We start from the raw sequence: 13,749 nt of genomic DNA on the forward strand, positions 1-13,749 counted from the left end.
ATTTCATACTACTACCTACTTGCCTTCGTGGTTTCTGAAGAGAAATCAGCACTTAATCCTATTGAGACTCCCTTGTACATAATGTATTACTTTTCTCCTGCAGCTTTCAGAACTTTCCTTATCCTTTGCCTTATACAGTTTGTCTACAATATGCCTGGTTATATTTCTCCTCAAGTTAATTCCATTTAGTATTTGTTGTGCTTCTTGGATGTGTATATTCACATCTTTTGCTAAGTTTGGGAAGTTTTCTGTCATTATTTCTTTGACTATTCCTTCTGCTTCATTCTCTTTTCTGCTTCTGGGGCTCCCATAATGTATATACTGGTATGCTTGATGTTGTCGCACAGGTATCTTAGGCTATTTTTGCTTTTTCTAATTCTTCTTTTTGTTTCTCAGCCTGACTCATTTCAATTGTCTTGTCTTTAAGATCACTGACTCTTTCTTAGGCCAGCTCCAATCTTCTGTTGAAACCCTCCAGTGAAATTTTCATTTCAGTTATTATGGTCTTAAATTTCAATAGTTCTGTTTGGTTCCTTTTTAATATTTCTTTTATTGAGATTCTCATATTGTTCATCCATTGTTTTCATTAATCCTGTAGTTCTTTCTCTGTATTTTCCCTCAGCTCCTTGAGCTTATTCAGGATCTGTTTTTAAAGAATTTGTCCAATATGCCTACACTCTGGGCTGCTTTGTTGATGTTTTAGAATTTTTATCCTTTTCCTCTGAATGGTTCATCAAGACCTGTTTGCTTGTCTTGTAATCTTTTGTTACATGCTGTATATTTTAATATTTTAAAGTATTAACCTGGGAATTAGCCCCTGAGCTGTCTGTTCTCTTGATTTTGAATCCAGCAGGTGTTATAATGGAGATTTTCTTGAATGCCAGGAACTAACAAAACCAAACAAGTTGATGTAAAAGACACCTTTCACAGTCTTTGCTTTGGCCAGTGCTTTCCTTCAGAATTCAGCCCTCCTATCAATAAACTTAGCCAGAGGGTAATGCAAAGTGCAGGGTTGTCTCTGACTTTCCTGAGCCTGTGTCTTGTCCTAGGCTTGTGCTTGCTAGTGGCAATAGGAGTTCCACTGTTTGCAGGAATGTGAATGTCCCCTCTACTTCTTAGGAAGTAGACTTTCTCCCTCTTCTGGGTGTTCTGTTGTAGGGCTTAAGGCAGGGAAGACTTGCCCCTGCCTATATGACTTAATTGTTTCTTAAACTACTTTAGCTGTCCCCACCTCCTTTTGGCTGGAGGGCAAATTCTGGGGGAGGGCAAGTAAGGGGAGCCCAGGAGGAGTTCCCTAGACTATACACTAAAAGCTCAAGTAACTGGAGTTGTCCTGAGTGTGCTGCAGGGACAACTGCCGGACATTGTATGTCCTCCCATGGCCCACTGGATGGAACGTGGGAGAGTGTGGGCTATGGTGTGGACCATAGGCCATGGGGTGCAGCGATGCCCAGAGATGTACTCACCAGATGCAATGGATGTGTCATGATGATGGGGGAGAGTGTTACTGTGGGGGGAGTGGTAGGGTGGGGTTGGTGGGGGTGAATGGGGACCTCATATTTTTTGAATGTAATATTTTTTCAAAAAATAAATAAATTGAGTAGAATTTGAAAAAAAAAAAAGCTTAAGTAACAAAAGAAAACACAGATCAATGGGACCGCATCAGAATTAAACAGTTTTGTACACCAAAGGACTTCAATATGAAAGTAAAAAGGCAGCCTTCAAAATTGAAGGAAATATTTGGAAACCACATATCTGATAAGGGTTTAATAACCAGAATTTATGAAGACATTCTACAACTTAACAATAAAAGCTCAACCTAATTAAAAAAAAAATGGGCAAAGTACTCGAATAGACATTTCTCTAAAGAAGATATACAAATGGCCAAAAGGCACATGAAAGGGTTGTCAACATCACTAGCCATTAGGGAAATGCAAATCAAAATCACAATGAGACACCATTTCACAGGTACAAAAATGGCTGTTAAAAAAAAAAAGGAAAATTAGTGCTGGAGAGGATATGGAGAAATAGGAACACTCCCTCATTGCTGGTGGTAATATAAAATGGTAGAGCTGCTGTGGAAGACAATTTGGTGGTTCCTCAAAAAGTTCCGTGTAACTTAATAATAATAAAAAAATAAAAAATAAAAACATTAAAATAATGCCATTTCCTGCAATCATAAAACATCACCAAAAACACAGATAGCTTTACATGGCAATTAGGTAATAATTTAAAAGATACAATGAAGAAGAAACAAACTAAATAAAATGCCCCATAGCAAAATATGCTTGCAGATTTCTGGGGGGTATGGGTATTATCTCAGTTTTACATCAGCTTCTTCCCAAATCATAGATATTTTCCGTCATTATTGGTTAATGATCTTTGCTACTCACATCCTATGACTGCATGATTCTGATTAATACAAATACATATAATAGTAACTTTATAAATGTTGCTGTTAAAGTTAAAAAAAGTTTATAAGATGGATAAGAGTCTTTAAGAATTTGTTTTTCTGAAGGTACATACAAAAGATCAATATCACCCCTTATGATGACTCAAAAATGTAACTTTTAATCTCTGAAAGTTTTGTTGATCTCCTCCAAAGGGTCTCACTGGAGAAATGCTCATTGCGTATTCTTATTATCTGTCAAGTTGTTTAGAAGCCCACAAATATGGATGGGCCAAGGCTGTATTTATGCTTTTCCAGCAGGAGGTTGTGATCTTGTAGAAAGGGTTCATTTCGTTTGTGGATTTCAGTAAACCAATGGGAATATTTTAAAATTCATAGTTGTACTCAATAAGCATATTTAGGTGCTAATGTATTGGTTTTTTCCCCCCATAAATACATAGTTTAATTATAAATCTTAACTAAGGTTCTCATATATATATTTAAGAGGAATGCTTATCATACTATACAATCTCTCTCACAGATTTCACATGGGTCTGCTGCAATTCTGTAACCCTTCCAGAAGCAATACAGTGTGTCTTCAGCCCTCATTTACAATGTATAGAAATCTACCATTTTTATGTAGAAAATTGCAAAGAAGCAGATGTTTATTCCTAAGCTAGAATTTTGAAGGCCAACAATTAAAATAAACATGTCTCTGCCAAAAGTTGAGCTAAATATAAAAATTTAGCATATAAATTAAAGCTTCTTAAAACTAAATTTATCAAGGAACTACATTTGTTTTGCGTTACTGGTTTCAATTATTCTGAAAAGGCTTTTATTTTTATGGAACACTGAAGATTTTAAAAAGATTTCAAACAATTTATTAGACAATAGCCCCATTCAAAATGAGTTATGACTGTCTTGCTTAAATGTATGAACTATTAGCACATAGTTGATGAGCTTATAGGGAAATATTGAAGCAACCATTATCCTCTAGTTAATGTCTATATTTCCAGAGGATTACAACAAATTGGTCTCTAAACCTAAAATAGATTAAGTAGTGGGCTAAGGATATATGTAGCAATCTTTTCTCTCTGATTCATTTGTTCTTTTTGTTGGGTATTGGACTTTGAGATAGATATCATCAGTGGATTTTTCACAGTCAGATATTTGCATTCTTTATTGCCATAGATCTAAGGAAAAGGACAGATGATTTCTTTGTTTTAGTATTTGTCTGCTCTAGTCCAATACACACAATGTAGACTAATTAATTTTTCTTAAATACCCCCGACCCCCTCACTCACACAGAATTTTCATTTTTACTCAAATCTTCATTGACTCCTGCTTGCTGTATTAGGACTCAAGGGCTTCAATTTACTGTTCCTACCTTAGTTAAATTAATCGCCAAGTCTTCCTAATTATCACTTCTCTGCTTCAGCCAGTCCAATGACTTTTTCTCCAATACACGTCAAGTTCATGCAAACTGGTTTCTTGACCTAAGTTGCCCTTTCTTACTAAACAGGTCCAGCCGGATGGTCATATCTGTCTTCATACTTATTGGTAAGCAGACCTGTCTGAAAATTATTTTAGGCATCCTGTGTCCTCAAAGTTTTAAGTGAAAAAACAAACTTAACCAATTTATTGAATTTTCTCTCTGAGCTATACCACATACTTCTTAAGCAGAATATGCTGACCACAATTTAGTCTTTTCTAAATAATTTATGGTGACCTTATGTATAATAAGAATAAGTTGTAATGCAGTGATTTCTACTGTAGAGGGAAGATATTAAGAGCTGTTTTCCCATATTAAATGGACCCAGACTTTGCCTTTTGAGATTTTGTTATACCCTTATTTTTTGATGTTTATAAAATACGTATGTCGTCTGCATGACTATTGGCGTCTGTCCTTACTGCTGTGTCCGTCTTTAACGCAGAACCCTTTCTTTTCTAATATAATCTTTCAATAGGTTGTAAGGTGGTAAAAGTTCCACAACATTTTCAATTTCAGTAAAAATAGACTTTGAATAAGGTCTAGGGAATGCTGATATGAATGGTGTGCTGTTTTTGCCTGCTCGGATTCCTTTTTTATTTGCTTACTCCTGAATTCTTCCTGTGGTCTGGATAGTTCAGAATGTTATTAAATAACCTCCAGATAAGTGGGACGTTTCTGGTGTTTGAATGGTGAGGGTGTGCAAAGTTGTGTGGTGCTATCTTTTCCAGTGATTCCTTCTCAAATGTTGACTCATTGGCCTTTGAACCAAAGTCCCCATCAAGTCTCCAAAGTGTGTTGTTAACAATCGTGAATCGTTTTGTTGTTCTTTCGTTTTGTAAATTTCCTGATGTAAATTTCCTGAATGGTTTTGATCTGTTAGATAAATTAAGACGATTCTGTCTTTCACATAAAATCCTGGTTACTTTTCCCTGGCTAACCATAAGTAGGTAGATACATTCCTGGTTCATTGGTTTAGGATAAAGCCTTAGAGTAATTTAAAGTAATAGTCTATACTTCTTTCATGGAACATGTACACATAAGAGAAGTGCAATTTTTAAAAGACTGTCTCAACTTTGAAAATCTTGTCTTTCTAGTTCTCTTTCATCCTACTTCTCCCCTCCACCCCATACTACATACCCCATTATACCACTGTAGGACAAAGGATGTGATGAAAGTTGGAAAACAGTAATTTATGGAGAAAGCTTGTGTTCCATGCTTTATGCAACCAAATTATAGAAAATTAATGTTGTGACAAGATGATTCTATTTTGATGAATAAAATCATTGAAAAGCTATCAAGCCCCACTGTTTCTTAGCTGAGAGAGAATTTTTTTTCCCCTAGACTGCATTTGAATTCTTGGCTTTCTTCCCAATTAGTCTTTACCAAGGAACGATAATTAGGGAGATAGGATTTTGACCTACCTTGTGTACAATAAAAATACTCACCACCCTCTTCCACTTGCTAATTCTATGTGTATTAATACTCTGTCCCTTCAGAATAAAAAACTCACCTTTCAGTGATTTCTACTTAATAAAGGAAGTAATCTAATGACAAAATAAAAAACACTTTCAAAACATCTTATGAGCTCAAAATACAATGTCCACAAGAAGAGGAATTGCTTGCTTCATGTCTGATGACCAAGTTCAAGTACATCTTATATGTTAAATTTTATTTATAATTTCTTAATCCTTTCATGTTTCTTAGAATGAGAACAGTAAATTAAAATTATATAAAATTTCACCACTAAATTTATTGAGTGATTTTGCATGGGTAGTTCATTCACGTGGTTCAAAGATCTAAAAGAATAAATGAGTATACAGCAAAAACTTTCTCTCAAAAACTTGGAGGCTGGAGGCTGGAATCAGCAGAGCACAAAGTCATGAAAAAGGCCTGCAAGAGGCTGAAGAGAGGAGGAAAGATGACAGAAGGGCTGGGCCCTGCTGTGTGCTTGAGCGTCCACAGCTGAGCTCCAGAAAGTATCTGCACATGTCGCCATATGCCTGGACTCCCACAGCCCCACAGCTCCAAGTTGGTGAGAAAGCATCTTTTGATGATGCCTTGGTTTGGACCCTTTCTTGGCCTCAGAACTGTAAACTTTTAACCCAATAAATCCCCATTATAAAAGCCAACACATGTCTGGTATATTGCGTTGGCAGGCTGTAGAAAGTAAAATGGCATCTTTTCATGTATTCTTTAACTGTAAACTAGTCATATCTCTTCCCCCTTGTTTTATTGTTAGTCTTTTTTTTTTAAATTGGTTTTTAAAACCTATACATGTCACATTTTTCTGTGATTTAAGTTGAAAATGTGTTTCTGAGTTATACCATTAGCCTTTTGACTAACGGGGGTTTTTTTGGTTTGTTTGTTTGTTATTGCCATGCAGAATTGGTTGATTTCCTGTAGTTTAAGAAATCTCTTTTCCTTTATGGCTTCCGGATTTTGTATCATCATTAGAAAGGGCTTCCCCACTCTCAGATTATAAAGGAATTCTTCTCTATTTTTCTAGTACTTCTATGTTAGCTTTTGTATCACTTAAGCCTTTTATTTTTTATTGTTTTGGTACTAATAAGTCTTTATTTATTCATTGTATTTTCCCAGGGAAGAGATTGGAAGGGAAAAGGGTGGAATGTATTACGAAATGATAGAAGGGAAAGAGAATAACCAGTCCAACCATATCAACCACCAAATAATACACCCTAATGATGGAATCACCACACCTAAGGGCACTCAAGCTCTTGCAGTTCAGGAATGAGGGGAAGGGATCAGGGAAAAACCAAAGCTTTTCCTACCTTTTTCATAAATTCAAGATTTCAACAAAGCTTTGATTTCTAGCAGTAAACATGGAGTTACATTCTTCTGTCTCCTATTAAACCATCTTGTGACCACTTTGACATATGTTTCTTGCTCTTGCCTAAAAGTTCCTGGGTAACTTGGATTTTTATTTATCTGTCCTTTTGGTCTCCCACCCCCACTTTCTACATAGAAGCCCCTTGTCTCATTGCTTCTCTGTCCCCTAGGATTGGAGATTAAGCGGGGTGGTTCACTAAATAGTATTTGGTATGACATGTCAAGGAATGGTCTTTGGCAGAGGAGGTGTGGGAATGATGGATGGAGTGTTCCTCCAGGATTTTTGCACAAACCATTCAAGAGTTGTAGAGACACCCTGAGAATTAAGTGTGTATGGGAGGCTGAGGAGGGGGAGCTGAGGAATGGGTAGAGTAGGAGTCAAGTTTTTAAGATGAAAGACCTAGTGCAAAGTAGGAGTTAGGGGAAGGACAGTGCAAAAGAATGGATGGTTCAAGATTCCCACTTCAGAAAGTGGGGTCCCCAAAGGTATATTTCAGATCCTTTTGCCTGGTGCAGAATCTTCTGTCAAGGATACTGTAGCTATTTTTCTTTCAATAAAAAAATTGGTTAACAAAAAAAAAAAACCACCCAATGGAACATGGAGAAAGGCCAATATGTTACATTGACACAAACTAGGCCACCTAGCAGTCATCTAGTCAGCGACTTGTGAAGGTCCACAAAACCCTGACAAATAAAATAACTGGGGAGAGGGGGGACAGCCTTTGGGGGAGAAAAGAACCCAGGATCAGACACACATCACTTAGTGCATCCTACTGCATTCAGCACAGTGAGGTAGGTTTGCAGTGATTGCACAGAATGTAAATGGCGCCCTCATTCTCTATCCACTACCCCGACGCTGTATTGTCTAATCACGCCTGGGCAGGATGCCGACTCTGGGCACCACAAGGAGGCCTTCCTTGTGCTCTCTGGAAGCCAAGCAGCAGAAGCCTGGAATTTTGAAAGGTTAAGGATTTTGTTTCTTGCTTCATATCTCCATCCCTGGGCACACACACACACACACACACTCTCTCCACCTGGTAGGCCAAGTCGAATCCCGTGAGGGGTGGAGGGTATGTGAAGCAAGTCCCTGGTCTTGGGATTTGGAGGTTTGGAAAACGAATCATTTATTATGTCTGTAGAGAGCTCTCCACTAACCTTGACCTGGCCCAGCCTCCCCTAACCTTTCTACATCATCTTCCTGTTTAGACTAAGTTGCAATCTTCTGGTAGGAGATCAAGTCATCGGATGACCCAATTAAATTTAGTCTCCCATGAAACTCTTTCAAGGTGGAGGGATATCAAGAAGATGCTGTGGTGGCAAAGCCACCTTTCATTGGGAAAAATGAGGTCGTTCAAAGGGCTAAACACTGCAAATAGTTGTTCTTTGAGGTGCTGAAGCAACAACCACCAAAAACATATTCCTCCTCTGCAGACCTGGAGTTGCTGCCGACTTACCCCTGAGATTGCTTATGTACCTGAGAACACAGTGCAGGAACGAGGGCCTTAGATTAAAATGTAAATGGAATACAAAATCAGGAAATATTTACCAAAAAACTTAAAATGCACAAGATACGTCATTCGCACATGGCAAGTGCAGTTGGCACCCTGGAAAAAGTGGGACCCAAGATGTAGTTATCTAAGGGGGCAAATAAATAAAATGATATTGGCCCAGAATGGGCTGAGAGTGAATTGTGGAGCAGGGACTCTGTACCTGGTCCACCATCCACAGTCACGTTGCATTGCTTTGTCCCAAGAGGGGTTGTTATGAAACAAGACATGGGAAAGCCCTGCCCTACCCCTGAGGGATTCCCTCCCACAGGATGTAGCAGCTCCCAAGATGGGTTCATCAATTTGTTCTTAGACTTTATCTCCTGCCAGAGTGAACAGATTTTATTATATAACTTGCTTTAAAAGGAAAACAACTTCCCCTTTCAGGCCCCTTTCAAAAAGCTGGAGAGTCTGGGGGTGGCATCTCAGATGAGGCATGCACATTCTAGGGGTGTTCCACCAGAAAGCCTTCACTTAAATTTTTAAAAAATGATGATGATTATTATTTTTTTAATTGTCTTTTTAAAAAAGATACATAGATCATCAAAAAATGTTACATTAAAAAATATGAGGTTCCCATATAACCCCCCCCCCCCACATCTCCCTTGTCAACAACCTCTTTCATCATTGTGGCACATTCATTGTGCCAAAATGCATTGGGTAAATGCATTTTGGAGCACTGCTGCACCACATGGATTATAGTTTACATTGTAGTTTGCACTCTCTCCCAGTACATTATGGATTATGGCAGGATATATAATGTCCAGCATCTGTCCCTGCAATATCATTTAGGACAACTCCAAGTTCTGAAAATGCCCCCACATCACACCTCTTCTTCCCTTTCCCTGCCCTCATCAACTCCCATGGCCACTGCCACCACATCAATGATACAGTTTCTTCCATTGCTAGAGTCACAATAGTTCTGTAGTAGAATACCAGTAAGTCCACTCTAATCCATATTTTATTCCTCTATCCTGTGGACCTTGGGATGGTGGTGTCTACTCCACCTCTATATCGAGAGGGGGCTTTGATCCCACATGGCTGATGGGTGTGATTCTCCTGTTTGCAGTTGTAGGCACTCTCAGTTCCCTGGTGTGGTGGTTGACCATCTTCACCTCCCTGTTAGCTGACCTGGGTAAGTCCAACGAACTGAAGAGTAGGTGTTGCAAGTCTGCTGAGGCTCAAGGCCCCACTGGCACATGGCCAGTCCAGAGATTCCAGTCTCCTGAGTATACACGAACCCCAGCACCAGTGACAGTTTCTGTAAAAGTGTCAGGAGAGGCATGTGTAGAAAGGTCACATCTGAGTCCAGCTCCATCACACTCAGGAGCACAAATTCCAAAGTAAGGCCCACTGATGAGGCATTGAACTCCAGAGCCATATACCATGATTGTAGAACCTGTGTATCTCTGTAGCCCTCAGGAGCACCAGTACCTTGGGTTGTATCTACTTTGGATATCTCTGGGATCCTGCTAAGACGTGCATAAATGCTACCCCTCTGATGACCTGACTAATTTTGAAGTCTCTTAGCCATATAAACTCATTTGTCTTTACCATTTCCCCCTTTTATTCAACGTCTTTTTCTAATTGCATCACCAGCTGGTGATTGGTAGCAATCCCTCAGCGCCAGGGAGGCTCATATCTGGGAGTCATGTCCCACACTGGGGGAAGGTAATGCATTTACATGCTGGGTTTTATCTTACAGAGTGGCCACATTTAAGCAACATGGAGGCTCTCAGGAGGTACTCTTAGGCACCCTGCAGCTCTAGGCCTAGTTGAAATTTCAAGCATGCGGGTTCATAAGCATAGTCATATCAAGGTCTCATCATTGGATCATCCTTCCTCACTGGTCTTTGTCTTTGCACTTAGGGGATTGTTGCTGTTCCACTGGGGAATGTGACAGAACTCCCCTGGCTAGGAACTCAGCACTCTCTCAGTTGTCTTTTGTAACTCTGCCTACTATGACAATACCCAACCAATATCTGAACATTTTTATATACCCTATATACATGCCCTAGAGAGCTCCCTCCCAACCATGTGTCCCCCATCAATAATACCCCACACCAGTGTTCCTCCCCTGCCATAGTTGAACCCTTCTGTGATCCAAAACTTCTTAAAAAATGAAGCCTAATATATTTCCAAACTCTTTTAGTAGGAGAGTGAAATAATAATGATAGGTTTAAAAATTAGAAACAGAATACACACTAATTTAGAAAAACTAAAAGTAAAAAATAAATTGGGGTATTAAAAAATGAAAAATATCATAAAACTTTTTGACATTTTGCCTTTCATCACTGTAATAGGTGTTGCCCTGTATTGCAAGGCAATCGCTTTTATTCCTTCCTCAGTGTCTACATCCTTTTTAAAAATTTTTTTTAAATTTTGTCTTCAAGAAAGTTTTAGATCACAGAACCTCACTTGTGTTTGGATTGAGGAAGAAGGGGCGATGCCGTGGACCCTGAGCTATGTGACAGTGCCAGCTGTCTCCTTCCCTTTCTCCACTCTCTGGATCGGTGCCTGCTTCTTGAAACTTCCAGAGAGTGGGAGGCTTGCCCTGCCCACTCTGTGAGCAGGGCAGGACTGTGGCTCCCTTCCTCCTCCTCCTGAAAGTGGGCTAGACCTCCATGTGAGCCAGGGGCCACCCAGACCTTCAGTGGACATGGGGTCACCAAGTGGCAGCTGCCCTGGCTGAGGTGGTAGCTTGGTTTCCTTACATGACCTCCACCATTGGAGCACCCATTTCCTTTTCAACTGTGCTGCATGGTCTTTTCCCTCTGGCCTCTCACTCTCAATACAGAATGTCCCACCAGGTCCAGTGGCCTTATCCAGGCCCTTGAGGGACTTCTTAAAGGTGACTTCTATTGTCTCACCTTCCTTCAGGCTCAGGAGTACTCCAGGTGCAGCTTGCACTGATGGACGAAGACTTGCAGCAGCTGAGGCTCCAGTGCTGCCTGGGTCATGTCCTGCAGGACCACCTTCACCATCTGGGCACTGGTGCCTGCAAACTGCTGATTGGACAGTGGCTTAAATCTCTGACTTATTTGTAATTGTCTGATAACATGAAGTTAGGAATGGCTTCCTAATGATTGAATGGGTCACCTTTTTTTCCCACTTGTATGAGATTTCTCTCTTATTATAAATTCAATTCCTCTGTGCATTGCAGCACATTTTTGTATTTTCCATTCCATGTCATTGGTTCAGTCTATGTATGTGCCCATATTCTCTGATGCTTACTGAGGCTTTGTAATATTTTTAATATCTAAAATCTTGAACTGGTTTTTGTATCTAAAATGGTTAAACTACCTGCTCTTCCATTTCAGAGTCTTTCTAGTATTCTTATTTCCTTATTTTTTCTTTATAAACTTCCAGAATGATGGATTTCATTCAAGCAGTTGCTATTTATATTGGGATTGCTATCTTTATGATGAGATTTGTTAAGACTTGATATGTTCAAGTTTTCTTAAGTGTCCTCCAAAAGTGCTTTAAATCTTTTCTCATATGTCTTGCACATTTCTTTATTCCTTGGTGTTATATCTTTTTTGGCTACCACTGTTATTGGATTTTCAAAAATTGGTTTTTATGTGTTCATTCCTAATCCTATTATTTTACTGAGGTCTTTTATTTTGTATATTCATTTTTTTAATTAATTGTCTTGTGTTTTCAAATTATATCACAATTGTAGCAACAAGTATTCTTTTATTTCTCCCTCTCTGGTTTTATATACCTCTAATTTTGTTATACTTGTCCAGTTGCGTTGTGTTGTACCTAGAGCATGGTCTTAAACAAGGTCAGTGGTTGTTGGCACCTTTGTCTTGTTTCTGGCTTTGTGGAAATGTTTCTAGTCCTTTACCTTAAAACATCACAATGGCTTTTAGTCTGAGTTGGATATATTTTATTATGTTAAGGTGTATTTCTTTCTGGGGCAATAGGCTTGTACCTGGGCATGTGGCCATGCGTTTTTAGGACAAGCATTTCTCAGCCCCCTTGTTTTCAAGCATGGCCATGGAATTAATATGTGGCCGTGTTCTCTCCAGGGTAATATAGGTGATAGTGACATGTGCCACTTCTTCCACACCCTTTCTTTTCCCTTCTTGCCGGCAGAAACCCAGACGTGGTGGAAACCCAGCCTCAACTATGTGGATGACAAGAAGGATCCAAGGGATGTCAACCCCATGAGATGGAATGATTCCAGGCCACAGAACGACTGTGTGAAACTGGCTACCTAGAACACCCACTGCTGAGGTGGAACACCCACTGCAGAGGGGGAAAAACACATCTTTGTTCTTTAAGCCATTTTATTGTTGGGTATTGTTGGGTCTCTTGTTATACCATTTAAGCCTTTATTCCTCTGAATTCATGTTTAGTCCTATCTTTTGAGTGAGTTTATTTTAATTTTTTGTCAAAGGCCTTTTTTCAACTATGGAGATTATTATGTGGTTTGTCTCCCCAGACAAATAAATATGTTTTAGGAATGGTTATAAAATATTTGGCCTCCCTTGTGTTTCCTGGAATAAGTCACACTTAATCTTAATGTATTATTCCTTTAGAGTACTTCTGGGAGTATGATATTCATATATAAGATTTTTCAGTCGTTTTTGTTTTGTGTGAATCTTTATGAGGATTTTTATGTAAGTATTACACTTGCCTTATAGAATGAATGAAAGTTTTTCTTTTTTTCTATATTCCAGGATTATTTTAAAACTTTGGGGTTTACTGTTCTTTAAAGGTGTGGTAGAATTCCCCCGCAAAACTCCAGGGCCTGGGGACTTTGCAATGTTAGATAAAATTGACACTTTTTGCTATTTCATCTATACAAATCAGATTATTTAGTTTTATATCCCCACTGGGATCAGATATGGTAAATTATATTTCTGCAAAAATTATTTATTTCATCCAGATCTTCAATTTTCTTGCATAGAGTAATACAGTCCTTTCTGTTTCTTTTAATTTTTTCTGTTTTAAAGGTTATTTTACCCTTATTAATTCATATTTGTGTTTTGTTCATTATTCCTTTCATTAGGTTAGTGGTGCTTTACACATTGCATGTTTTTTTCAAACAGCAGATTTAAAAAAAAAAATTCTACTCTTTTTTTCTTAGCTCTTTATATTTATTACCTGCTCCTTTTTTCCATTGATTTTGTTTATTTTTATAAAATTGATTCAGCTGCTCAATCAACTTATTTTATTTTTTAAAGATTTACTTATTTTTCTCCCCTTCCCCCCCCACCCCCAGTTGTCTGCTCTCTGTGTCCATTCGCTGTGTGTTCTTCTGTGACCACTTCTTATCAGTGGCACCATGAATCTGTGTTTCTTTTTGTTGCGTCATCTTGTTGTGTCAGCTCTCCGTGTGGGTGGCTCCATTCCTGGGCAGGTTGCCCTTTCGCACTGGGCGGCTCTCCTTAGGGGGTGTACTCCTTGTGCATGGGGCTCCCCTACATGTGGGACATCCCTGCATGGCAGGGCATTCCTTGCGC

At 39.0% G+C, this 13,749-nt stretch overlaps 1 protein-coding gene across 1 annotated transcript in view; it reads left to right on the forward strand.

The window, feature by feature from the left end:
* LOC139437839 (pro-neuregulin-2, membrane-bound isoform-like) overlaps positions 1–12,744 on the forward strand; it is a 68,573-nt gene extending 55,829 nt beyond the window's left edge. Inside the window, 1 exon segment of the mRNA XM_071212642.1 lies at positions 12,377–12,744. Coding sequence (XP_071068743.1) covers positions 12,377–12,501 — 125 coding nt within the window. The 3' untranslated portion in view covers positions 12,502–12,744.
* Positions 12,745–13,749: the final 1,005 nt, after the last annotated feature.

This window comes from Dasypus novemcinctus, chromosome 29, assembly GCF_030445035.2.
Source record: "Dasypus novemcinctus isolate mDasNov1 chromosome 29, mDasNov1.1.hap2, whole genome shotgun sequence".
Classification (NCBI taxonomy): Eukaryota; Metazoa; Chordata; class Mammalia; order Cingulata; family Dasypodidae; genus Dasypus; species Dasypus novemcinctus.